This window comes from Eubalaena glacialis, chromosome 2 (genome assembly GCF_028564815.1).
Source record: "Eubalaena glacialis isolate mEubGla1 chromosome 2, mEubGla1.1.hap2.+ XY, whole genome shotgun sequence".
NCBI lineage: Eukaryota > Metazoa > Chordata > Mammalia > Artiodactyla > Balaenidae > Eubalaena > Eubalaena glacialis.
This window is the reverse complement of record NC_083717.1, coordinates 38,932,839-38,959,988: the sequence shown is the minus strand read 5'-3', so window position 1 is coordinate 38,959,988 and position 27,150 is coordinate 38,932,839. Positions and strand designations below refer to the sequence as shown.

The 27,150-nt window shown below is 51.4% G+C and overlaps 1 protein-coding gene across 1 annotated transcript; it reads right to left on the bottom strand.

Moving 5' to 3' along the window:
- Nucleotides 1–610: 610 nt before the first annotated feature.
- On the bottom strand, nt 611–26,242 carry RHCG (Rh family C glycoprotein). Its single transcript, XM_061179951.1, has 11 exons — nt 25,994–26,242; nt 16,004–16,190; nt 12,834–12,984; nt 8,753–8,900; nt 7,781–7,947; nt 6,180–6,317; nt 5,845–5,981; nt 5,398–5,516; nt 5,126–5,199; nt 1,948–2,040; nt 611–1,051 (listed from the first exon to the last, which is right to left on the bottom strand). Exons 1-10 carry the CDS (start codon nt 26,178–26,180, stop codon nt 1,972–1,974), a joined length of 1,377 nt encoding a protein of 458 aa, XP_061035934.1. The 5' UTR covers nt 26,181–26,242; the 3' UTR covers nt 611–1,051; nt 1,948–1,971.
- Between the last annotated feature and the right edge of the window lie 908 nt (nt 26,243–27,150).

Sequence of the window (27,150 nt, the reverse complement as noted above, 5' to 3'; positions counted from 1 at the left end):
CCTGCACAGGTGGCCCACTCTGGTAAGCCACCTGGGCATTGAATGCCTGCCAGAGTTCAGGGTGGATTCTGGATGTCAGTTTAATCCCTCAGCTACACTGTGAGCCCCCTGAGGGCAGGAACCCTGTGTGGTGGCAGGCCTTAATAAGTGATGGAAGATCTGAATTACTGCAACATTCTCCTAATATGGAGGGAAAGCAGGACTGGCATGGCAGGGAGGAAGGCGGGAAGGGTTGGGGGAGGGGGATTGGCCACAAAAGCCCTATCTCCCTACTCTCTCACCTGCCTGAGTGCCCTTGAAAGGGAGCCGAGTCACATGGAGGGCACAGTGGGCATGGTAGTTTCACAAAATGGGTGTTTCTGGGGTGGCTGATGTGAAGTAAGGAGGGGCCCTGGGGAAAGATCCCAGTCCAAAAGCTGAGCCCTGCTGGGGGAGGGGGGGCAGGCTCCAGGCTGGGCAGACTCCAGCACCCTGAATTCTTCCTCTTCAGCCTGGGATGATTTTCCTTGCAGTGTGAGTGGCAGCTTGGGGTGTGAAGTCAGGACTGAGGCAGGAGTTTTCTTGGGTCTTTTTCTCCCTCAAACTGGCCCTGTTGGAGCATTAATACCCATTCTACAAAGAACACCAAGAACGTTTTATTCACGGAGGCTACCATCTGCATGGCACAGAGAGGTCTGGAGGATTCAGGGGGAATGGGAGAGGGGCAGGAAGGGAGTGGAAGAGCCCACCAGTCGGTGGTTGGCAGCTACGTTGTCTCCTAGGAGGGCTCGGGTCCACCTCCAGCCCCCAGCCCCACTCCTGCCTGCTTTTCTCAGGATGTGGCCACCAAGACCCCTCGTGGCAGGCTTCCTGCAGCCAGAACCTGGCTTGGATGCCCACTTTGTCTATAGCTCCTCCTCCATTCTCAGGCAGGTCCCCTGGGATGAAGGCGGAGGGAGAGATGGAGGCACCCTGGACCAGGCCAGCAGGTGGAGTGCCGCTTGCCTTGCTCTTTTGTTCCCAGCTTGATCAGCACTGGCTCCTTGGGGAACGCTGGAACAGTCTGTGGAGCCTGCAGGGAGAGAGCCAACAGCAGCGGGCCACGGTCATGTTCTGCAGTAGCCCCTCGGGCACCTTTTCCTTTTCTGAACGAGATGGGCAGCATTAGAAGCAACTGGTGACAGCCTCTCTTTTCTCTTTCCTTAAACCCCAGCATCCTCTCCTGCCACATCACTCAGCCTGTGTCCCAGACACAGCTCTTTCCAAACTCTAGTCTTCGAAGAGGTCAGATAACTACGATAAGAGCAATGATAGCGACCTGGAGAGACCCCAGTTCCTCCACTTGCGCTGTGTGGCTTTGAAGATCCTGAACCTCTCTGAGCCTTAATTTCCTCATCTATTAAAAAGAGGGAAGTAACTGCACCTGTCTGTAGAGATCTCTGAAGGGTCAGATGCAAAAGGCATGAGAAAGGGCTTGGTGCATTCCACAGAGGGAGCAAGGAAATGTTAGTTGATGGAAAAAAAGGAAGCAGAGAGAGATAAGGAAGGAAGGGTCTCGCCTGAGTTGATCTACTGAATAGAGCCAGACCTGTCATCTCCACTTCTATAAATGAGGAAAGTGAGGCTCAGTCTCTGGGGTGAAGAGGTCCTCAAAGTCACTCAGCCAGTAAGCAGCAAAGCCAAGTATGCACCTATATATATATATATATATATATATATATATACGGTCACCTTCCATCTATGCCTTCCATTCCAGGGTGCTTTCCACAAATTACCGTGTCTGTCCAGTAGGCGCATAGTCTGGCTCTGAGTGCCTCCCCACCAACCCCAGCATGCCGCTGTGGGTGGGTGGGTAGGAGGGTGTGGGAGCTCACATCCTCATTTCTTGATGCTTTCTTTTTGCCCCTTTGCTGGTGGCATCTGATTCCCAGAGTTGGGTCCCCACTGACAAGCCAAGCCCATGCTCACCTGCTTCTCACTTGCCCTGGGAGATTAAGGTTCTGAGGCCTTGAGGGCGGGGTCCTCAGAACGGAAGACAATACTCTTCTGGTCCTTGGGCATCTGCAGAGAGAGGAGGCAGCTCCGAGGGCCCTGCCCCAGGCCGGGCAGGTGTACCTGGTGGAACTAGAACAGCCTGGGCAAGTCAGGAGCAGCAAATGGTGTGTGGCGGGCGCCACCTTGTGATCACCGTGCAGTTTGCATGCCGCAAAGCAGGGCAGTCTTTCACACAGGTATCCTGCTCCTGGTTCACTTAGCCACTGTCCAGGGTGCTAGGTAGTAGTAGTGTGCCAGGTGAGAGGCAGCATGGCAAGCTCCCTGAACCGCAGGCAGGTCCAAAAGTGAGGTAGGGGGAGATGCAAGGGAAGCCAGAAGTGGATTGGTAGGTGCAGTAGGGGTGGGGCAGATCAGCCCAACCTTGGCCTCAAGGCTCAGATTTGATCCTAAAGACTCCCTCATTTGTGGTCCTGGGGAATATCTGTCTCACTTCTGTCCTCTGGGAAGCCACCTTATCTCCCAGGTAAACTACCCAGAGGCCAGGGGCCATGGGAATGGCTTGATGGTGGCTTACTTCCATCGACACGGAATTATATTACTTGAAACTCAGCACTGCTGAAGAGTATATAGCACGGAGAAGGTGTGAACTTAGAATAAATTATAAAGATCAAAACAGAACCAAGAGGGAATTCCCTGGTGGTCCAGTGGTTAGGACTTGGCGCTTCCACTGCTGCGGCCACCCCAGTTCAATCCCTGGTTGGGAAACTAGGATCCCACAAGCTGTGCCATGGCAAAAAAAAAAGAGAGAACTTCTACATTTGGGAATTGATAATGTTTTTTAGTTTATTTCATCAGCATTGAATCTGTGTGGTGTCTGAAATAGTTTAAGTTCTGACTTCAAATATAGAATGAAAATAATTACACTGCTAAAAAAATAAAGTTTATTCAGAATATAATAACACAAAACACTTCTTATGATAGAGAGATAAAGAAAAAGAGCAGGATAACAAATCGAGTATAATATCATCTCAGCTATGTATGAAAAATCAATGCCGATTTTAAAAAAAGGGCTGGAAGGAAATATATCGAGACTATTAATAGTGCTTGAATGAGGGTGATGGGATTTCTTTCTATTTTTTTCTATTTCCAGATTTTCTTTAATGAGCTTCTACTCATAATTTAAAAAATAATTTAAAGAGAGTGAATTTAAAAGGCTCATTAGTTATGTACATAAAATTGGATTACCCTGAAAACTTCTGGTATGATTTTAAAAATACAGAGCCAACTAATCATAAGAGATGCAAATCAAAACCACAATGAGCTATCACCTCACACCTGTCAGAATGGCTATCATCAAAAAGTCTACAAATAACAAATGTTGGTGAGGATGTGAGAAAAGGGAACCCTTGGACACTGTTGGTGGGAATGAAAATTGGTGCAGCCACTATGGAGAACAGTATGGAAGTTCCTCAAAAAACTAAAAATAGAATTGCTATATGATCCAGCAATTCCACTCCTGGATATATATCTGAAGAAAATGGAAACACTAATTTGAAAAGATACATGCACCCTAATGTGCATAGCAGCATTATTTACAATAGCCAAGATATGGAAGCAACCTAAGTGTTCAACAACAGATAAGCAGATAAAGAAGACGTGGTATATATAGAGAATGGAATATTACTCAGCCATAAAAAAGAATGAAATTCTGCTATTTGTAACAACATAGATGGACCTGGAGGGTGTTATGCTTAGTGAAATAAATCAGAGAAAGACAAATACTGTACGTTACCACTTATATGTGTAATCTAAAAAATAAAATGAACGAATGAATATAACAGAACAGAAACAGACTCACAGATATAGAGAACAAACTAGTGGTTATCAGTGGGGAGAGGGAAGGGAGGAGGGGCCAGATGGGGTAGGGGATTAAGAGGTACAAACCACCATGTATAAAATAAGCTACAAGGATATAGTATACAGCACAGGGAAATATAGCTATTATTTTATAATAACTTTAAATAGAGTATAATCTATTAGAATATTGAATCACTATGCTGTACACCTGAAACTAATATAATATTGTAATTCAACCATACTTCAGTAATAAAATAATACAAAGCCAAATGAAGGACAATGATGGGCAGACCCTTGTCTCAGGGGCCACAGACACAGGTTAGGTCCTTGCCCTTGTCAGGAGGGGGAAGTGCAGGAGGCAAGAAGGGCCCTCCGTGTTATCCTCCATCACCTAATGCAGGTAAATACCTCTAATAATGATTCGTGGGGAGGAAGGCCATCCTGAAGTCACAGAAAGCCCAAACTATGGCATGTTTTTAAAGAAACTGAGTTCTGTGACATTCTACTACTTTTAGCTTCTAGAACAATGTTTCTCAAGTTGGATTTTTGTACTGACACTTCTCTGGATGCTGGGAGAAGTGTTAGTACAAGACCACCTGGGAGCTTGTTCCCATGCAGAGTCCCAGGCCCTACTGAAATGGAATTGCTGGGCTAGGGTCTGGGAAACTGAGTTTTTACAAGGTCTCCAGGTGGTTCTTATGGATACAGAAGCTAAGCACTGCACTGTGATTCTGAACCCAGGCTGTATATTAGATTCACCCTGGAGGTTTTAAATACTGAAAAATTCTAATGCCCAGGCCCTTCACAAGACCAATTAACTCCAAGTCTCTGGAGGCTGAGACCTGAGCTTGGAAAGCTTTTAAAGCTCTCCAGGTGATTCCAAGGTGCATGTAAGGACCCAAACCCACTGGTCTTGGGCAGTGGTTCACAGATGAGTTTTTCATCAGAATCACGTGGCGGGCTTGTAAACAGAGTGCTGGGCCCCACCTCCTGAGTTGTGAAATCAGGAGCTCTGGGTGGGACTTGAGAATTTATATTTCTCACGAGTTCCCAGGTGGTGCTGCTGCTCTGGGGAGCACAGGGGACTACGCTTTGGGAATTACTCTAGAATGCTCGAGAATGAAGCCTTCAACCCGCAGGAGACACAGCCTCCTGGATAAAGGAGCAGGATGACACAGGCTCTGTCCCCCAACCCTCAGCTTCCTGCTTCCCAGGCCCCAGCCCAGCTGATGTGGTCCAGGGAGAGGGGAATGCAGCCACCCTTGTGTGGGGGGGACAAGTCAGTAAAACTCACCTCCCAGTAGATTGCATCCTCAAAGCAGTTCTCATCAGCGGCTTGTCCCCAGAATGGCAACTTCAAAATGATCCCTAAAGGAAGTTGGAGGTCAGGGATAACTTCTTCTCTGCCTACCCAGCCCTTTCCCTTGACTGGAAAAATCCCCTCAGTCTCACCGCTATAAGTGCAGAGACAAAGGGTTTCTGGAAGCCCCAGCTGACCTCTGGCACACACTCTTAGGTCCCCCAACCACAGGCCCCACCTTCTCTGGCGCAGCCAGCCCCACTCACCTACGATGATGCCGCCCACCAGGGCCATGGCCAGTGACACAAAAAGACCAGCAGCCTGGAACTTGCCCTGTGTGCTTGCGTTCCAGCTCAGTGTGGAACTTCCAAAGGCAAAGGCAAGCCTGGGGTGGAAACAGGGGGCAGGTCAGGGCCCCACGGAGAGGCCAAGTCACCTCCTGCTGCCACCCCACACACGAGTGGACACCAAGGCTCAATAACCCCTGGGCCTCAGCCTTCCCATCTGCAAAATGGGGGCACTGGAAAGATCAGATGGTCTCTAAGATTCTTATGGAAGGACAGAGGTTGAGGAGAGAAGGCCCATGAAATAGTGGTCCAGACTGGGCAAGAAAGGGGATAGAGACACAGTCTTGGACCCGAGAGGAACAGTAGGAAGGAGGAATGGAGAAGGAAGGAGGGAGCTCAACCTCCCTCTACCTCCTCCATTCTTACCCTTCCTGCCCATACAGCTCAGTGTTGGCGGAGGCTGCCGTCACAGCACCCACAATGCCGCCTATGATGCCGGGAATGCCATGCAGGTTATGAATGCCACACGTGTCCTGGATCCGCAGCCGGGACTCCAGGAATGGCTGGAAAGGGGAGATAGGTGCTGCTCAGGCAGGGGGCTGTGGCACGATGTGGGGAGGCCAGGATTCTGGAGGCTCCAAATACAGAGAGATCCCAGATTCCCCAGCCCCCCACCCCCTCCCTAGGGACCGTCCCCCACTGTCAGGAACACAGAGACCCCAGCATTCTCCAGCCCCCAGCCCCTGGCCTGGGGCCCTCACCGTCAGGTACACAAAACCCAGGGTGGAGATGATGCCGCAGATGAAGCCGACGATGAGGGAGCCGTAAGGCATGAGCATCATCTCGGCGGCGGTGCCCACGGCCACCCCTCCCGCGAGCGTGGCGTTCTGGATGTGCACCTGAGCAGGGCAGGCAGAGCGGGCAGGAACTCAGTCCTCTCCCAGAGTAGCGTCCTGGAGGAGCTGACCCAGAGCCCAAGTTGACCTCCTATGCATGGGTGCCACCTCGGAGCCAGGGATGGCTCAGAGTGCATCTCAGCAAGCCAGGAGACTGCGGAGGGCTCCAGCCTGGGCCCAGGCTTCGGACAGCCATCCCTGTGTTCTCTGCACATGTGCCACCCACACCAGCGCTCTGGGCTTTTTCCGTGTGCACAAATCAGTGTTCTTGTGTCCATGCCAATGAGTTCCATCAGCACATCTGCATGTTCCCTTTGTATCTGGCTGCCACACATCCCTGTGTGCCCAGGTTTGCATGTCTGATGTTCTCTACGTGCCCGTGTGCCAACGTCAGGCACCTCTGGGGCCTATTCATTCACATGCACCCATGTCAGACTCTGCGAGCCTACACCAGCACCGGCTGACTCTCTGAGCGCCTACCTGCGCCATGGATTGTGTCACTGGCTTGCGGGGATGTTGTTTCCTCTCCACGACAAGCCCAGGAGGTAAGTACAGTTATCTTTTGACGCTTGCAGATGAGGAAACTGAGGCACAGGGAGGTTAATGGACTTGCTGAAGACCACACAGCTAGCAAGGGGCAGAAAGGTGTCTTGATCCAGGTCTTCGTGGAGCCAGAGCCCCTGATCTTGACCCTATTCCATGTCCCTCCCTGCATGTGCCCACGTCAGCGTGTCTGATTCTCTTCCCCCTGCTGCCTGAGTCCCTACCTCTCTGTGCAGTGATCGGCCAGTGCATCCAGGGGCTCGAGGCTGTGTCCCGGAATAACGGGCACTCCTGGCAGTGTCTCAACACACACGTGCCCATGTCTAGAAGCTAGTGTCAGAATAGCAAATAGAGAGGTGGTCGTCTTTTTACAGAAAAATCTACCAACACCCATGGGGTTTGGCCCCTCCCGCTAATGACAGAAACACATGTCCCAGTGGCGTGATATGAAGGACACTGGGCAACACCACATTCCCACAAACCTCCCAAGTGCATCGAAGGGATTCCCCCTTTGAGTGGGTGGGATAGGGCAGGTGAAAGCAGTGCTAGGAAGGCTGAGGGCCAGTGTCTGGAGGATCAGAAGTTGGCAGAGGGGAGGTGCTCAGTCCAGAAGAGCTGTCAGCACCCAGGCTGCGGGGGGGAGAACGAGAGGAGCCAGCTCATGCAGAGCAGCCGGCATAATAGAACCTCCAAGATTGTGGTTCTGGGCTCTGCCTAAAGCCAGCTATGTCATCTGGACAAATCACTTCTCCCGGAGCCTCCGTTTCTTCATCTGCAAGATGGGTGTGATAATCCTTATGCTGCCTGCTTCACAGCGTTGTCGGCAGGGCATGGTGATCAGTGCCCACTGGGCACAGGCAGTCATGGCCGCAGCTTCCCCCAAGGCTCCCCACTGCTCCCCCCCACCCCCGGCCCCCGCTCACCATATCCAGCTTGCCCTTCTTATGCAGGATGCTGGACAGCGCCACCGCAGTGAGCACACAGGCTGCCAAGGAGCAGTAGGTGTTGATGGCAGCTCGGTGCTGGGCATCTCCGTGATTGGACACAGCTGAGTTGAAGCTGGGCCAGTACATCCACAGGAAGAGGGTGCCTGGCCAGACCAGACAGGGCCGGTGGGCCCGGGAGAAGAGGTGTCAGATGGGCCCAACGGAGCTCAGGCAGACATCCTGTCCTTTAGCTACCGAGATGTCAAATGACTCACACGCCCCAGCTATTTCCCACCCCGGCAGCTTTATGCATGCTGGGATCTTCTTAGAAGGCTCTCCCTGCCTTACTTACTACCTAACTCCCACTGAGCCTTCCATTCTGCTCCAGGAAGTCTACCTTGACCCCATAACTGGGCGAAATGCCTCCCACCCGGCTTCCACAGCACCTTGAGGGAGAATCTTTTTCTCTACTGTAGGGAGATTATCTGGTGGCATGGCCATCTCTCCAGTATACTGTGAGGAGCTCCTTAAAGGCAGGGCTGGGTTTTAAGAGACCAGAGAGGGTGGCTGATATGTATTCTCTGGAATGAATGGACACAGGAAATAGAAATGTACACCTTGCCTAGCCCAGGGACGGAGTGAACCGTTCCTGGTTACCACTGTGTCTGCCCTGGGACATCCTAGGGAACACACAGGATGACTGACCAACTTCTTCCAGCCCCATGGGGGAAAGGGACAAGTATCTGGGATCCTGGAAGTATCTGTAGGCAACCTCTCTCTGCTCTTCCTCCAAAGGGAACTGGCAGCCACCTCACAGACCACATGGGGATCAGGTGTGAACATGGCAGCCTGGACTCCTCATGGTGACCTGCACCCATCATGGTGCTCCCCACCCGTCACAGTGGTCCTCACCCAACATGGCAGCCCTCGGTCATCATGGTGGCCCTCAATCATTATGGAAGCTCTCACCGATCATGGCAAAGAGGTCCGAGTGGTACACAGAACTTTGCCTGTCCTTGCTCTGATATAGGTTGGGTCGGTAGAGGATCCAGGTCACTGTGAGCCCAAAGTAGGCGCCGAATGTGTGGATGGTCATGGAGCCCCCTGCATCCTTCACCTGGGGTACAAGGGGCCTGTAAGACTCTGACACCTCCTCTCTCTCCCTCCTCAGAGCACTCTCCCACCTCCCCCTACCCACAGACAGAAGTTCAGCTGTCTTTTGACTCCACAGGCTACAGGAGGGAGCCCAGGGCCCCTTACAGACCCATCAACTGGGAAGGGGAGAAAGTGGGGATCCCCTGTACAACTACACTTCAATAAAAAAATAAAGAGGGGGGATCCATGAACCCAGGCTGTAAGCCTGTCAGCAAAATGCCAGGGCATCCTCACCCAACAGATGAGGTTTATGGCCAGATGGGGAACCCAGGCCTGGAGAGGGACTTGCTCAGTCACACAGCTGGAAGAGGTAAAGCCAAGCTAGGACCCAGGGCAGCGCCCTATCTAGTCTGTCACCCACTAGTTTCCAGCTTATCTTAATTCCTGGGACCTCTCCGCTGCCCTCTGCGGTTTCCCCTCTCCACATTTCCTCCTACACACCACTCCTGGACCAAAACCACCCCATCCGGACTGCCATTACCCATCTCCCCTGCATCCTATCATGCCCCTTGCCCTCCAACCTCCCAGCCAACCTCCCACCGTCCGCCCCATCCCCTCTCCTCTCCCCTGTCCCCCAGAGTCAGAGCAGGCAGATTTGGTGCCCTCCCCATGTGTCCATTCCTGGGCCTCCTGCCCTACCCGACTCAGCCCACTGCACCTCTGGACCTTAAGTCTCACGTTCCTCCTTTACAAAGTGGGGCAGGTCGTAGGGACTTAGCAGGGCTGTCTTGAGGGTGAAACTAGACAACTTGTGTAAAGCACTTGGCAAGCATGTGGCACTCCACAGGGGTGGATGATTGACTGATTTAGTCTTCCTCCCTGCCCCCAACCTCCCCTCTCTTCATCTTCCTCTTCCTCCCCACTCAGGAAATCCCAATCAGAATCACAGACTTGCTTCTTCGCTTTAGATGGGAAACCCAACCTTGTGTCCAAGGTCACAGAGCTAGCTGTTGAATAGCTGACAGAGCTGAGTTTCCTGACTCCCAGCCTGGTGGGTGCCTCTACTAGCTATGTGACCTTGGGGGAGCCCCTTACCCTCTCTGAGTCTCAATCTTCTCATCTGTAACATGCGGGTAATAATTGTGTCTATCTCAGAGATGAGAATTAAATGAGATAACTCATGTGAAGCATTCAGAGCAGGGCCCAGGCAAGGGCAAGTGCTCCTTAACTGTCAGCAGTCATTATTGTGTTTAAACTTGGCTCAAAGAGAGGCCAAAAAACTGTCATGCATTGAAAGAATTTCTGCAGCAGATCAGGGAGGGGTTTTGAGGGCCAAAGGATACTACTTCTCAGCCAATTTACACCCAAGATACTACTTCTCAGCCAATTTCAGATCTCATCTGTTGACCCCACTGTGTACCCCCTCACCTAGCCTCACTTCTTTCTCTCTACCCACCCCAACCAGTCTCCAAGGCCTATTTGTTCACCTTCTTTATAACTCTTGTATCATCCACTTTCTTCTCTTTGTACTAACCCAGTCCCAGTCCCATTATCTCTCACCAGGGTGACTAAAACAGCCTCTTAACTGGACCCTTTGCCTCCAACTGTTCTGTTCACCACAGCCAAAGTGCCATTTCCATTACATGTGTCTGACCACGCCACTCTCCTGCCTGAAACCTTCCATAGCTCCCGACTGCCCTCATGATAAAGTGGAGACTCTTTGGCACTTCCCTGGTGGTCCAGTGATTAAGACTCTGCGCTCCCAATGCAGGGGACTCGGGTTCGATCCCTGGTCGGGGAACTAAGATCCCACATGCTGCATGGTGCAGGCAAAAACAAACAAACAAAAACATAAAGTTGAGACTCTTTAACACAGCCTCTGAATGTCTGAAGATCCATGTTCCTCTCCCTACCCCGTTTCCTTTGCCTCAAATGCCCTTGCTCATTCCTTTGCCTGGTTATCTCCTACTTGACTTCTAGCTTTGATATCTCTTCCTCCAGGAAGCCTCCCTGACCTGCCATGTGCTGGTTCAGGTCTTCCTCCCCTCCCTCCAGGCCACTTAGCCCTGGAGCTCAATCCTTGTCTCACTGTATGGTCACTGTCTATTTGCTTCCTGGCCCCCTCACTAGACTGTGAGCTCCTTGGGATCGAAACAAGAGTCCTGCTCACCTCTGTATCCCAGTGCCTGGAGCATTGCCTGACATGCAGTTAGACTCCAAAATTCATTCCCTTGACAAATATTTCTTGAGAACTTATCAGGCATTGGGCCAGGTGCCAGGAATAGAGACGGTCCGGATAAGATAAGGTTTCCCATGCTTATCAGGTAAGGATACACGCTATGAAGAAAATAAATTAAGGCAATGAGAGAGAGTGACTGAGAAGAGGTAAGGTAGAGGGCAACACTGGGTAGGAGAATCTGGGAGGGCCTCTCTGAATAGGTGAGATTCCAGTTTAGACCACAAAAAAAGGACTGGGGGGGATGAGCATTCCAGGTAAAGGGAACAGCAAGTACAAAGGCCCTGAGGTGGGACCAAGCTTGGTGTGTTTGAAGAGCAGACAGCAGGGTATGGCCAGAGCACAGAAAGATGGGGAGAGAGTAGATGATAAGCTTGGAGAAAAGGCTGGGACCAGAACGTGTAGGGCCTTATAACAAGTTTGGATTTTATTTGAAGTGAAATTTTAAAAAACCAGGGTTTTAATCCGGGAAATGGTCTTACATGCATTATTAACAGGTCACCATGGCTGCTGGTGGAGATTAGCCTGAGGTGGTGGGTGGGGCAAGGATGAAGACAGGGAGGGACTTACTTCCCTGGCCGTCCAGTGGTTAAAACTCTGCGCCTCCACTGCAGGGGGCGCGGGTTCAATCCCTGGTAGGGGAACTAAGGTCCCACATGCCGCCTGGCGCAGCCAAAAACAAAAAGGATGAAGACAGGGAGATGAGTCAGGAGGAAGGGGTATGGTGGCTTGGACTAGTCTGGTGGCTGAAAAAAAATGACACAATGAATGATTGAATGTAGGGTGGCCTGAAAACAAAAACCCTGGGGGTGGGACTTCCCTGGCTGTCCAGTGGTTAAGACTCTGTGCTTCCACTGCAGTTGGCGCGGGTTCGATCCCTGGTTGGGGAACTAAAATCCTGTGTGCACAGCACGGCCGAAAAAAAAAGAAAAAGAATGGAAGTCATGTGCTCACAATAGTGGAACAAAAAAGATTACAGTCCTGGATCCCAGATGATACTGAGGAACCACTATACAAGCCCTGATCTCCCTGCTTCTGAGAATAAACTTTTGTATTAAAAAAAAAAAAAATCCTGGGGGTTTTCAGGCAGAGTCCAAATATAGAGAAGCTGGGGGCTAAGAAATGGATGGGGTCCCTGAATAATCCCTATACCTGCAAATATACCAAAGAGGTGTCTGAGCAAGAGTCAGCAGCCTAAGGTGCCCCTTACCTTGGCCAGTGAATTGGCCAACCCCAGGGGGCATCATTCCTGCCATAGAGGTCCATGTGAATGGCACCTCTGGAGTTGTGCAACCTGTGAAGCTATACATATCCACCTTGGCCACTCCCCTGGGAACTTTGATGTGCCCCTTCAATATACTGCGTCTTTTTCTTGGCAGAGCAATCTGGGAATATGTGTGTGGAAGAGGATGTGCAGGAACATCCCATTCTTTCCATCTGATATACAGGAAAGAGAAAGAAGAGAGAAAATCAACATGTGAGGAACCACTGCTCTGCCTAGCTGGTGGACTGATGTACCAGGTAGACTATCATTCCTGCCCAATAAATGTCATTACTCCCGCTTTACAGATGAGGAAACTGAGATTCAGAAGGTTAAATGACTTGCCAAGCTTGAATTGAATCCAGCTGGCATGTCTCCCTAGCCCTCTCTTTCTCTGTCCCCCTCCTGCCCCCCCAAGTGTCCCTTCCACCCCCATCCCTGTTCTGAGCCCTGCTCACCTCTAGCAGGCTGAGGAGAATGAACTCATTCACTGAGAAGAGGGTCACTTGGAAGAGAGTCATGATGAGGAGCTGGACAGGGCTGACTTTGCCCAGAACTGCCCCAAAGGCGACACAGACAGAGCCCACGCAGAAGTCCGCATTGATGAGGCTGTGGGGAGACAAGTCAGGGGAGGGGCTGAGGCCACAGCAAGAAGTGGCACTCCAAGCCCTGGGGTTGAACCTAGACTTTGGTCACTTGTGGGTTTGGGCTTGTGGTCTAAACTTTCTGAGCCTCAGTTTCATCATCTGTGGTAATGGGCACATAGCATCTTAGAGCTACTCTAAGAATTGAAAGAAATAGCATGTGAAGTATCCAGCACAGCAGTGGCACATACTAGATGCCACACCCTTCCTTTGCGGCCCCATCTCAGGCCCCCACCCCTCCTTGCAGGCAGCTTGCGCTTAAGGCACCCAAGTGGTCTGGCTGCTGTTGTTGAATGTGGCCCATATTTGGGGCCTTGTCCTGCCCTCCATCTTCTACCTGCCCTTCCAGAACCTCTTCTCACCTGCCTCCTCTTCAGGAAGCCTTCCCCGATTCCTCTAACCAGATGTGGTCTCTGCCTCCAAATCCTTATCTCTCACTCTGCACACACCTCTCCTGCTGGCTACCAGGGCCTTGCTTGGGTTTGAGTTATCGTGACCTCCTCCTCACCTTACTTGGGAGAGGATATGTGTCCAGGGAAGAGAGAGGGGCCTTCCTGCAGGCAGTAGGGAGCCGGAGGCTGGGTGGAGGGAGGGGGTAGAAAGGCCAACAGAGAGAATGGAGGCAGAGGGACACATAGGCGCTCCTTAAGTCTGGACCCTGAAAGCCCAGCCAGCCAGCAGAGGCGGACATCATGTGGTCAGAGGAGACCCTGTTTCCATCCGTGTGTCCGCTTTGCCTAACCCAGTCCTCCGTGGGCCCTGCCAGCAGCAACGCTGTCCTGGATTCCAAGGCAGACTCTCAGCGTGGCTCTCCGAGTCATGAGCGTTGTTAATTGGGGTTCGTGTAAGGACAGCAGGGGCTACTACTTCCTTAAGGCAGTCACATCCAGGGGAGTGCACCTCCCCCACGTTCAGGGGTGTAGGGGTGTGTGTGTGTGAATCAGGAGGTGAGAAATAAGAAGCCAGCTGATTGTAGGGTCAGTGCGTGGAGTGGGGGCAGGGCACTGTTCCCTCAGGGTCCCTCCCCAGACAAAGGATGTTCACTGGAATGTATGCTTCACTATGAGCCTTGTTCACTGCTGAGTCCCCAGGGCCTGGCTGCATGAAGGATGACAGTTGCTAAGTGCCAGGCACTTAAATGCCTGCTCAGTACTGCTCAGGCCCTCCTGTACCACACCCGAACCAATGAGGGGAAATGGAGGCTTAGAGAGGCCGAGTTATTTGCCCCAATTCCCATAACTGCAGCCAGAAGACCATCTGACAGAGGTGACCACTAGGAAGGAATGAGAGGGAGAGTACAAAAGCCCACACCTGGGCCATCAGCTCCCGGGAGATGGCGATCTGGATTTCACCTCTTGGGCAGGGCCTGCAGAGGGGAACTACCCTGGAGTGACAGGTAGGATCTGGAGGACTCTGCAGCAGGGACAGGACAGAAGCCAGGAGAAGGGTCCACAGGTCAGGTCTGGGGGCGACATGCTCATCTCAGCCCTGGGCACCAGAGATCAGCTCTGGCTCAGTTGGTGAAAATCATTTCCCTGAAAACAAATTTGCCAAAACTCAAGTTGTCAAGTGGCTAACTTGTTAAATAACTGGTTCAAAAAACTTAACTCACAAAAGTTTACAATAATTCCCTTTGAACATTTTAAAAAGCTGTATACTTTTGTTTTGCATTTAGCCATAGCTATTTTGCTGTGGTGGCCAATTAAATATATTACAGATATTTTTATACTTTGGGTCTATGGCTTTGGGAATGAGAATTTCTTGTGTATCTTAAACAGTAGATTGATATGCATGTCACGGATTTTATATACAAAAAGACTTCTTGGTTCCGAAACATTTTCTATCTAGTCGACTATTTTTCCTGTTTCTCTTAAGTCATGGAGTCACTAACTGGCTTAAGTGAATTAATATTTTGCAAATATTTGGCATATGTTTAAAATTTCAGGCACCTGGCTTATGATACCTGGTTGGTGCCCTATATGTGATAGCAGGGATTTGCACTTTAAACGTAGTTTATACCAATTTGCCTCTAAACCCTTTCTGTGGACTTGGTTTTCTGATTTTGTCCCATGCAACACAAATTGCTATAGGTTCCATAAGTTGCCATGGCCTAGAGAGTTTGATAAATGAGCCATTCAGTGAGTTGACTGCTTGGCAACTTGGTTTTTTAGCAAGTTGGCAAATTTATTGTATAACCTGGTGGTGGTGTTGCGGGGGAGGGACACACTGAGGCTCCTAGGAGGTCTCCTCAGACAGAGGGAGGGGCTGAGTTACCTGATGGGAGGGGGTGGTGGTATTCACCAGACCAAGAGATTATCACAGAGAAAAGTGATGAGGATAGAGGTGAGAAGAGATGGGGATGAGGTGCCCCCTGGAGGCTGAGGCAGGGAGGGGCTTCAGTCCTAGGTCTCCACACCTGCCTCACAGCTCTTTCCTATGCCTGTTCCGTGGGTGGAGATACGGGCAAGTCAGGGAGAGGGCAAGGCAGGGAGAAGCACTCCATTCCGTCCACAGTGAACCTTAGGAGACTGGTTCAGGCAGGCCCACACTCCTTCCCCTCCTCTGCCACCCGCAACACCGCCCCCTCCATGGGTTCCATGGGCTGAGGTCTCTCAGGGCAATTCTGATGTTTGATCTGTCAAAGGGGAGGGTCTGGCTCTGGCCCCTGGAGAGAAGAAGCCTGGCCTTGTGTCCCTGAAGCCTGCGTCATAGGAGGAGGGAAACCCTCCAAGAGCACTTGGTCACCATTAGAACTCCCACCCTGGGGACTCGCTGATCAGGAAGTGAGTGAGCGAGTGTGGTGTATGTCGCAGGGCCCGGGTACCCTGGTTCGACGGTGAGGACCCAGCTCACAGCCCCAAGCCCCGGGCTCCGCCCCTGGACCCTCCCCTCACCCGGGGCCCCGCCCACTGTGCCCGCCCCATCCCCACCCCCCGCCCACTGTGCCCGCCCCACCCCCACCCTCCCGCCCGCGCCGCGCTTACTTCTCCACGCCCAAGAGAATGTAGCGTCCGTCAAAGGAGTGGAACCAGCCCTGCATGAGCAGCGCCCACTGGATGCCGAAGGCCGCCAGCAGGAAGTTGAAGCCCACGGCGCTGTAGCCGTAGCGCTGCAGGAAGGTCATGAGGAAGCCGAAGCCCACGAAGATCATCACGTGCACGTCCTGGAAGCCTGCGGGGAAAGCGCAGCCGAGGGTCTTGGCGGCCTGGCGAAGACCCGCCATAGCCCTGGGTCTGGCCAGCTCCGCCCGACACAGAGCCTGTGTCTTCCCTGCCACTGGCCGGGCCGGGCCGGGCCGCCCCCCAAGCCGGGTCCCGCCATGCCCGCATCTGGATCCTGAGGCTAGGCGCGGTAATGAATGGCTCTACTGCAAGTAGAGGAGCCACTACTACCCGCATCAAGTCATAAGATACAAACTACTATGTATAAAACAGATAAGGTCTTACTGTATAGCAAAGGGAACTATATTCAATAGCCTGTAATAAACCATAAAGGAAAGAATATGAAAAAGAATGGACTTCTCTGGTGGTGCGGTGGTTAAGAATCTGCCTGCCAATGCAGGGGACATGGGTTCAGTCCCTGATCCAGGAAGATCCCACATGCTTGTGGCAACTAAGCCTGTGAGCCACAAGTACTGAGCCTGCGCGCCACAACTATTGAGCCCATGTGGTGCAACTACTGAAGCCCGTGTGCCTAGAGCCCGTGCTCTGCACCACCACAATGAGAAGCCCAAGCACCGCAACGAAGAGTAGCCCTACACAACTAGAGAAAGCCTGAGCGCAGCAACGAAGACCCAACGCAGCCATAAATAAAGAAATAAATTTTTTAAAATAAATAAATTTATTTTTAAAAATTTATTAAAAAAAAGAAAAAATATATTTATATGTATGTATAACTGAATCACTTTGCTGTACACCAGAAACTAACATAACATTGTAAATCGACTATACTTCAATTTTAAAAAAAAAGACCTTCTGGAGTGGACTGGGCTGGGGGAATGGAGGTGGGCCCCCCACTTTAGACCACTTAGACCACTGGGTTTTAAGGCCAAGAAATGCCTGAGCGCCCCCTCGGGAGATGACAGCTCCCCCTCACCACTCTCACCAAGGGTGGGCGTGGGCAGCTAGGCATTCAAAACTGGGGCCAGGCTGTGGATTACACCCAGGGTCTAAGGCCTTGCCCCCTCAACTCCATTCTTTTAGAATGTGAAGTTAGTCTCATCTAGCCTAGGAGTCCCTTGACTGGCCATGCACATCGGTTGATCACCCCCGGAAACATCGCCACATCCCACCCCCACTCCCAGCAAGCACACCTTCCAGCATCACTGAGACCTGAATTAGATGTCTCTGGAAAGTCACTTAACATAACTTGGTTCTCAGCACCTTCTGCAATGCTTTCTCACAGATGTTGCAGAGATTAAATGCAGATGTGTATGTAAAGCACCTAGCACAGTGTCTATACCATAATAGATGCTCAAAATGGGCATGTCATTATTTATTGCTACTTGATTATCATTTATTGTTACTTAGGTATAGTCTCTCAGTTCTGACCCAACCCTTCTACCAATTCACAGTGTGGCCTCGACAAGCTACTTCCAGGACTTCCCTGGCGGTCCAGTGGTTAAGACTCTGCGCTTCCACTGCAGGGGGCATGGGTTCGATCCCTGGTCAGGGAACTAAGATCCCGCATGGTGCGGCAAAAAAGAAAGAAAGGAAGGATGGAAGGAAGGAAGGAATAAAGGAAGGGAGAAAGAAAGGAAGGGAGAAAGAAAGAAAAGACAAGCCACTTCCCCTCTCAGAGCCTCAGTTTTCTCAATGATAAAACTAAAGGGATGGATTAGAATGATCTCAAGTGTCCTCCTAGGGCTAACATTGCATGGTTCTAGATTCCCAGAAAATAACAGAAGGCAAAGAGCTTTGAGAAGCAAAGACAGCTACAAAAGTATAAGGCACTAAAAGGAACTACCACAGGTGTCACAGGACACAGGGGCCAGAGGGAAGGGCTCTCACTGGCCAATTCTGGGACAATTTGAGCACCAAAATAATTAGGTTACCATAACAAATTAAAACCATAAAAAAATAGGAACTCAGAATAGGTAAATAAATAAATGAGATAGCAGGGAGGGCTCTTGCTTACAACAGAATGCTGACAGCCTGACAGTTAAATGTGGAATGAGCGCTGAAGTTGGAAAATCATAATTTTCACAGCAAAGATCCCATCAGTGGATGCTGAAATCCAGGGACAAATTTTTATGAAGAGCTGGACATTTGCCTTGTCTTAAAAGAGTCTCCCTATAGACTGCTTATGAGTTGCAAGGGAGGGGAAAAAGCACCCAGTAATTATACAGCAGAGAAATTGGGCAACATCTTGACTGGGTGATCAAAATGAACATCACCAGTGAGGGACAGATGGACAATGTGCACCTTCAGGAAGATACTCTGAAAAGGACACATCACCTATGTGGTGCTCTGGCTGGGAATGCATAATCCCAATCTAACCATGAGGAAACATCAGACAAAAAATGAGGAACATGCTATTAGAAAGGGGTGAGGCTGTGTTCTTGAAAAAATTCAATATCGTAAAAGATAAAGAAAGGCTGCCCATTTTGAGCATCTATTATGGGACAGACCCTGTGCTAGGTGCTTTACCTGCACAGGAATGGTCCAGATTAAAGAGGCTAAAGAGGGAGAGGGAAGGGTAAGCTGGGACGAAGTGAGAGAGTAGCATTGCCATATATACACTACCAAATGTAAAATAGCTAGCTAGTGGGAAGCAGCTGCATAGCACAGGGAGATCAGCTCGGTGTTTTGAGACAACCTAGAGCGGTGGGATAGGGAGGGTGGGAGGGAGACGCAAGAGGGAGGGGATATGGGGATATATGTATACATATAGCTGATTCACTTTGTTATACAGCAGAAACTAACACAACATTGTAAAGCAATTATACTCCAATAAAGATGTTAAAAAAAAAAAAAGAAGCTAAAGAGACAGGTCAAATAAATTCAACACCTAACACTAGACTGGATCCTGGACTTGGCTTGGGTGGGGGGTGGGTGCGGGTGCAGGGGAGTGCTACAAAGGTTGTTACTGCGCCAACTGACAAAATTATATAGGGACAGTATATTAAAGTACTGTGCAATGTAAATTTATGAAATTGATTACTGTGGTTATGGAAGAGAATACCTCTATTCTTAGGAAACATTGTGGAGTAATTAAGGCTACAAGACCATGATGTGTATAACTGACTCTCAAATAGTTCAGGGAAAAAGTAAGTGTGTGTATGTGCTTGTGTTTATGTGGGAAAAGAGAGAGGGAGAGAGAGAGAAGAGCAGATAGCTTAATCGGAGTTAAGGAGTATACAGTGTTCTTTGTACTATTTTTGTCTTAGCAACTTTTTGTAAATTTGGAATGATTTCCAAATTAAAACATTTTTTGAATAAAAGTGAACTGCAGGGCCCACCAGACCTGGCCCACCCGCCTGCCTCCTCCTTCTTCCTTTCCTCAGTCCTCCCCTCCCTCCTGTGCCCCGGCGTCACTGGCCTCCCTTGTGCTCGGTCCCACTCCAGTCTTTGCCCGTGGTGGTCCCTCCACCTGGGATGCTGCTCCCACAGAATGGCCAGCAACTTCTCTTCCTGCAGATCTTGGCAAAATGTCACCTCATCACAGAGGCCTTCCTGACCCCTGAGTTTAAATTTGGTTCTTTCCCTCACAGCACCCTCTTCTTTCTTTTCTAGTTCTTATTACAATTTGTAGTTAGGTTTGTTTGTCCAGCCCACCAGACTATAAAGCTCCAAGAAGGCAAGGCCAAGCCTGTTTTGTTCACTCTGGTATTCTCCATTGTCTATGAGAGTGCCCAGGTAGATGCCCCATAAATATCCAGGAATGAATGAATGAATGAATGAATGGTTACTGTCATGATCTCAGCAGCATCCAGATATGCCAGCCTAGGGTCCAGGTGGGATTTCACCATCAGGGGAGGCTGCAGGCCTTCTACCGTCCAAAGTCTCCTACCCGCTGGGCGGATAGGCCCTGGTGCCCACAGCAGCCTGGCAATGCTTATGCTTGCCAGACCCCATTTGCCCTCATCTGTCTCCCCTTCAGGCTTCCCTGAGGCCCAGGCCACAGCCATAGACCCCTTGGCTAGCAGCCACCTGGACAAGGCTGAGAGACGAGGCCCTGGCACATTGCTGGGTAAGGGTTGAGGGCATAGCATTTGATGCAAGAGAGCTGTGGGTGTCGCCCCAGTATGGTGCTCTGAGCTTTGCGCTTCTTGCGCAGACCTACACAAACAAACAGCAGCTCAGCTTAGGTTCACAATGTGTGCAGCTGATTTCATGTATTATCATGTTTCATGGTTTATCAGGTTTCTAACTGTTGTGGAGGAAGCTGAGCTAATGTATGTGAAGCACCATACACGGTGTTATGGTTACTCTTGGGAAGAACTGATGGGTGACAGACTGGAAAGAGAGGGAGAAGACACGTTCAGACCACAATTACAAAAGCAGGGAGGGGACGTGGCAGGAGGGCAGAGCTGTGGGTAAACACAGGGAAGGAGGAGGAGGTTGCCGGGGTGGGAGGGAGGTGCTGGGACTAGTGCTGGTTGTGGGAGTTTGAGATGACCCCGGGGGTGGCGGGTGGCGGTGAGTGTCGGGCAGGGTAGTGTGGGAGGAATGGATCCTGGCCGCGGGGCTTGGAGCTGGGGTCTGAGATCAGGCAGACCTGCAGACAGAGCTGGCAGCTGGAATGTGGGAATGGTGAGTGGGAGCCAGAAGCCGAGGATCTGCTAGTTTGCCTTGAAGCTAGCAGACCAGACAGGGAAGCTGCTGGCAAGGAGGTGGGGGGAACCCCTGGAAAAAGGTAGCATCACAGAAGGTGGGGGCCATTCAAGGAGCGGGGTGTCAGCTGTTTGGTGGCAGAGGAAGCATGCGGGCAGGGGCAGGGCTGAAGAGCACTGGAGGCGGCCTTCCTGGGGGGTGGTGTGCAGTTTCAGGGCTGCCTTAGTTCTTTCTCCCTGTGGAGCCGGAGAAGAGAGGCCTCAGCTTCCCAGGGCTTCTCCCTAACTGCCCCCACCTGGCCAGTTCTCTGTCCTTCTCTGTGACTCCCTGGCTGTCCTGACCTCTCTCTCTGACCCTCTCTGCAGGTGTCTCTTTCTCCTCCCCCCACCTCAGGCACACAGATGCCAGCTTCTCTCTCCTTGGGCACCTTCCCTATTCGTTCTCTTGCTCATCTCTCTTTATCTCCCAAAGTCCTCATTAGAAGTACCACTTTATTAACTTATATTTCATAAAGTTTGGTGCTACTGAAAATGCTTTTAATAATAATGGTCTGGGGACTTCCCTGGCGGTCCAGTGGTTAAGACTTCGCCTTCCAAGGCAGGGGGTGCGGGTTCGATCCCTGGTTGGGGAGCTAAGATCCCACATGCCTTGTGGCCAAAAAACCAAAACATAAAATGGAAGCAATACTGTAACAAATTCAATAAAGACTTTAAAAATGATCCACATCAAAAAAAAAAATCTAAAAAAGAAAAATAATAGTGTGAAGGTCCGAGTGCATGAACTTCAGCAGGGACATACCTCTCTGATCTGCAGCTTCTTTTTCTGTAAAATGGGGGATAGTAACAGAGCTCAGAGGTGTGTGGTGCACATTTAATTGGTCATCCAACCGAAGCCCTGGGCATAGGCCTGGCCCTTTAGCCGTTGTGCAATCATATTAGCTACTGTAATACTTCTCTTTTTCTCTTTCAAGACTGACCAGGTGCTTTGCATTGGGTTGGCGACTTGCTGGAGGACAGTGTAAGTTGATAAGACACCTCCCCTCTTCCCCCTCCTTCCCCAGCCTGGAGTGACTCAAGCAGCCCAGCCCAGAACCTGCTCTCCGCTGGGAGGTCCCTGATAGGGCGAGCCTGGCACCTGGCGTCCAGCTCTGAGAGCTGCCACAAGGGGGCACCAGTACACAGCTGTTCTGCACCCGCTTCCTTGCTCACTCTTCCCTCCCAGGATGGGTCCCTAATGAAGCTGGTCTGAAGCTGGCCAAGTCTCAGAAATCTCTGAAGCCTGAGGACAAAGCTTCCCATGCTGACGGGCTATGGCAGCTCTCCCTCCTCTGCTGCCTCAGCACAGGAGTGGTGCCCTGCAGCAGCCTGGGTACCAGCCCTTCCCATGCTCTATAGGCCAGCCCAGCCTAACCTGTTGCCTTTGAAGCCTACTGGCCAGTCCCTCAATTCCCCAAGGCTCTGTGCCCACCTCTCCCACGCCTCAGAGCCGATCACAGAACCACCCCATCACTGCAAAATCTCCTGGGGAGGTGGTCGGGGAGTAGCAATGCGGCAGAGACTGGGGGAAGCTGGTTGGCTGTGCAGTGGGAGGGCTTGGCCTCGCCCCTGCCTGTGCCACTGACCAGCTGGGCAAGTCTCTAACCTCCATCACCGGCACCATAAAACAGAAACAAATACACTCCCTGCCTGACAGAGCATGCAAAAAGCACTTGTAAGTGGGGAGAGCACAAAGGAATTTAAATGCTATAATTGTTCAAACTAATATTCGAAGAGACACTCCTCGGCCACATCTCTAAAGGGATGCTGAGCCTGCACTTAAACACCTTCAGCAACAGAGCACTCACTCCCTTCTGAGTAAGCTCGATACCAGCACTTACTGTCCTCTGGTTTCATGCCATGAGACGTGCCCTCCCAGCCACCCGTCATCTTCAATCTTCCAGGAGAGCCTGTGCATTAAATAACATTCCCACTTCACAGATGAGCATATTGAGGCTCAGCATGGTTAAGGAGGTGGCTTACTCCATTTAGTGATGGACCCAGATCTGTTTAATTCCAAAGTCAACCACCAGGTTACACTGCCCTCTGCTTGTGGGAACATTGGTCTTTTATTAAATGGAGTTGAATCTGAGGTTCAGGTTACCAGGAGCACAGGTCAAGCCTTGTTGCCTCGGTTTCATGAAACAGTCCTTCAGGTTTGAAACTGTGGCATCCTCTACCTTGGGTGATCTCCCTTCTCCCTTAGTTCTCCCAGGAGGCTTCAAGAGCCGAGGCTCTGATGGCTCCTCCTCAGGCCAATCTCCCCCAGACACTGCCTGGAGACCCTCAGGCCCCAGAGCACCAGCCCAGGAGAAAGTTCGTTTTCAGCAGCCGGTGCCTACAGCAGGGCCTTTGAGGCCACTGCCAGGGCAGGTCCTCAGCTGGTTCTGTGCCTGCCGCCAGGGGGCCCACGCTTGGGGAGTTGTCCTCAGGCACTCCCGGGCCCCAGCCTGAGCCAGCTGGAGCGGTACTCCTCTAGAAACCGAGATGCCCAGTGGACTCCACTAATCCCTTGGGCAGGAATGAGGCCCACACAGGTGTTGACAGCCTGGAGCCAAGAATCCTGAAAGTACCACAAGGGCTGCCCTCACTCCCCGCCCCTGGGAATTGCCTTGAGGCCCAGGAATCCAGGCATGGGGCCCCACCTGGGCTCCAACTCCTAACCATGGCCACCGGCCACTGTGAGCAAGTGGGGCAGGAAGAGAGGGGAAAGGTGAGACTAGGGGGAGGAGAGCAGTCCAGGAGGGTGGGCTCAGGTCCCCGGAGCTCCTACTCTGGCTCACTAGTTTCCTAGTTGAGTGACTTTTGCAAGATACTTCCCCTCTCTGGCCTTAGTCTCCTCACCTGTAAAATGGGAGTCATAACATTGCCTTCCTCATCCAGTGGCGGTGATGACTTATGGAGAGATTGCATGTTCCGTTTGAGCTGCTGCCACTACTTCCTGCCCTTGCCAAGGAATCCTGAGGCCGAGATTCTCTCCCTACACTCCTCTCCTCTCTGTCACTTCCTGCTCAGATGACAAAGAGCGCCCCGGCCCTCACAGAGGCCGTGACAGGAGAAACTCAAGGCCCTCATTGATGGCTGGGGCCATCTCATCCCGCTTAGCGACCTCCCTCCCAGCCTTTTCACAAACTTGAGCCACTCAGCCCACATCCCCGCATGCCCTTTCCATGGACCCCTTAACTGCCCTGCTTTCCCCTCCTCACCATCCCACTGCTCTCCAGGAAGCTGTCACAGATCTCTTCTGCACAGAGCACTTGACCCCCTCACTGAGGCCTGGGGTGTCGGGGTGTACCTCTCTGACCAGAGTGGCCATAAGCCCTGGTTTGCTGAGACAGTCATGGTTTATGCCTGTGTCCTGGCAAATTACTACTAGCACAAATTTCCTACCTCTTCACTCTCCAAAGTGTCATTTGGTTGATAAATTATACGGCCACCCTATAGATAAGCGATCACTGAGTGAATAAAGGTAGAGCATGCAAGGAAGTGGGTGGGTGTGGAGAGAGTGGGGATAGGAGTTGGGGAGATGTGAAGATTGTACCCCCTACTGGCGTGGTTCTGTAGCTCCTATTAGAGGGTCTTGAGACCTTCCACTGCGCAGACACATGGAGGACCTATAAACGTCCATGGGACGCCTTGCCCCTGATGCTTTACCAAGGGGCTGGCTCTGTGGCCAACAGAGAAGCAAGAGCTGGAGGGAAGCAGTGAAACAGGCAAAGGAGGGTCTCAAGCTTGCCTGCCTCACCATTTGCTGGGTCAGTCCCCCACCAAGAAGCATAAAAGTGGGCAATGTGAAAGGTGGATTTGGAGTCTAAATTCCAAGGCTACAGCTGTCAAGATCTCTTAAAACATGGCCCTGAGTGGAGCCCAGTAGAGGCTGTGGTGTCACCAACGCTGGGCACCCTCTTCTCTCACCTCCCTTCTTTTAGGCACCATATTTCTGTTAACAAAGCCTGTGATTTTGCTGGCTTTTTGGGAGGCACTTAATGTGGCTGGCTCCCACGGGGCCTACAGCCTCCTCCACCTCTACTTCTTTTCATGCAGGCTGCCATCCTGAATGTGTGTACTTATTTAACTGGATCTGAGTACAATGGGTAGAATCCCATTACTGAGGGTGTACAGCCATGGAGGGAAGACCAGTTTGTCTAGGTGACTGTTCCAAAACCAACAGTCCATGACTATGTGAGCACCAACAGTTAGAAAGATTGTCTTTGGCTGCTGGTAGATGGTGTGGAAAACTAGAAAGCACAAGGGCATGAAAAGAGTCCTGGGCTGGGAGTCTGGAGGTTGGGCAGACCCGAGTGACCTTGGGCCAGTTCGTCTAACTCCTGAATCCTAGGGCCTTTGTGTTTAGTGCTCTTCTAGTAATTGTTCCATTATGAAGCGAGGATTCCATGTCCAGAACCACGCCAGAACTTTATGTGCAAGGTCTCAACCCACTCCTGGGAGGTAGGATCTATTATTATCCTCACTGGACAGATGAGGAAATTGAGTTTCTGCATTGATGACATTTGCCTAAGGCCACCCACCTGGTTAATGGCAGAGCCATGATAGAGGTGAGGTTTGGTGATTCCAAGGCCATGCTCTTAACCACAGCACCACAGATGCGAGAGAATTCAGGGGTGCTCTTTCTCCCTCTCCAAGCCAAAAGATGGTAGGTGCCGTGGTCCCCCACACCTCTCCCAGCAGCAGGGCTGGTAGGCCAATGAGCCACCCCTGCAGCCCTCGACATTGGAACTACCCCCTTAACGTGGAGAGCATGGGCACAGCTGGACAAGGGAACCAGGGTCACCCACTGGTTGGTGACCAAGATGAGACTCAGGTCTTTGGAAGACATCAAGAAGGGCTCTCTGACAGGGAGGTTGGAGGTCTCTGGCGGCACCTGGAAGAAGTGAGCTCTCCCCGGTGAGCTTTCAGGGGGTGAAAGGAATTTGTGCACATCGGGCCACTTCCCAAGCTTGATCTTCAGACACTGGGAAGTCCCCCTGGTGGGAAGCCTAAGAGGGGCGGGGCAGGGGGTTGTGGGCAGCACTTCCTCTTCCGGCTCCCGCCTGCCCGATGTTCCTGAGCAGCAGGCTGCGGAGGTGAGGCCAGGCAGGGCCCTCAGCCCGGTGGGGACAGCTCGGATATGCCGCAGGTGGGCCTGCAAGGTGGTGGGACTTACTCGGGTAGCGATAGTAGAATTCGTTGTCCAAGTCGCTGGAAATGTTCCCGGACATCTTCTTCTCGATCCAGTGGGGGTCGGCATCCAGGTCGTAGCGCACGAACACGCCGAAGAGGACCACCAGGGCCACCTGCAGGAGCAGGCAGATGAGCGGCAGCCGCCAGCGGAGATTGGTGTTCCAGGCCATGCTGCAGGGGGCGCCTGGCCGGGACGGGCAGCAGGCAGTTCGGACGCTCGGAGGCGGGAGAGGCTTTTAAGACTTGGGCAGGGGCGGGGCGGCCGCGTCCGGTTGCGGAACAGCTGATCCGGGTGTCGCCCGCGCGCTCGCCCAACCGGCGAGGGGACCCGCGGCCCGCTGCTCGCCCTCCGCCCAAGGGCCCCCGCGCTGGGGTGGCGGTGACGGTGGCGGGAGCAGGGACCGAGAGGGCAGAGGGCAGGGATTAAGGCGCCCAGCCTCTGTGGATCCCATAGATACCGGGCAGCACTGCCTTTCCTCTTCTGTTCCGGTGAACAGAGAAAGAAAAAGCCGATCATTTGCCTCCCACCGAGATAAAAACGAAGGCATTCCCGGACATAAATCATCATCATCATCATCATCTTCATCTTCATCTTCATCTTCTTCATCGTCGTGCCTGTCTTTTCCTGATTACAAAATTCACACAGGGTACATGAAAAACCAGGAAAGTTCAAGAAACTGTCACAGACCAGGGAAGCCTGAAGAGACATGACAAATCAATGTGATGTGGTACCCAGGATTGTATCCTGGAACAGAAAGAGGATGTTAATGGGAAAACTGGAGAAACCCAAATAAAGTCTGAAGTTTAGTTACTAGTGTTGTACCCACGTTGGTTTCTTAGTTGCGACAAGCGTACCCTGGTTATGCAAGTTAGGAGGGACTGGGTGAGGGGTACAGGGGAACTCTCTGTACTATCTTTGCAAATTTTCTGTAAATTAACATTGTTCCCAAAGAAAAGGGCATTAAGAAAAAAATATATATAAAAGATTGTAGGAACAGTTTAAGAGCTTTTCACAAGTTCATTTAGCTATGATCAGGAATTATCTATTGGTTACTATAAGTGATCTTGATATGAGTCAAGATAGAATTTAACCTTGGAATTTAAGTTAAATCTTTGCTTAGTCCGTATTTTGTCAAAATA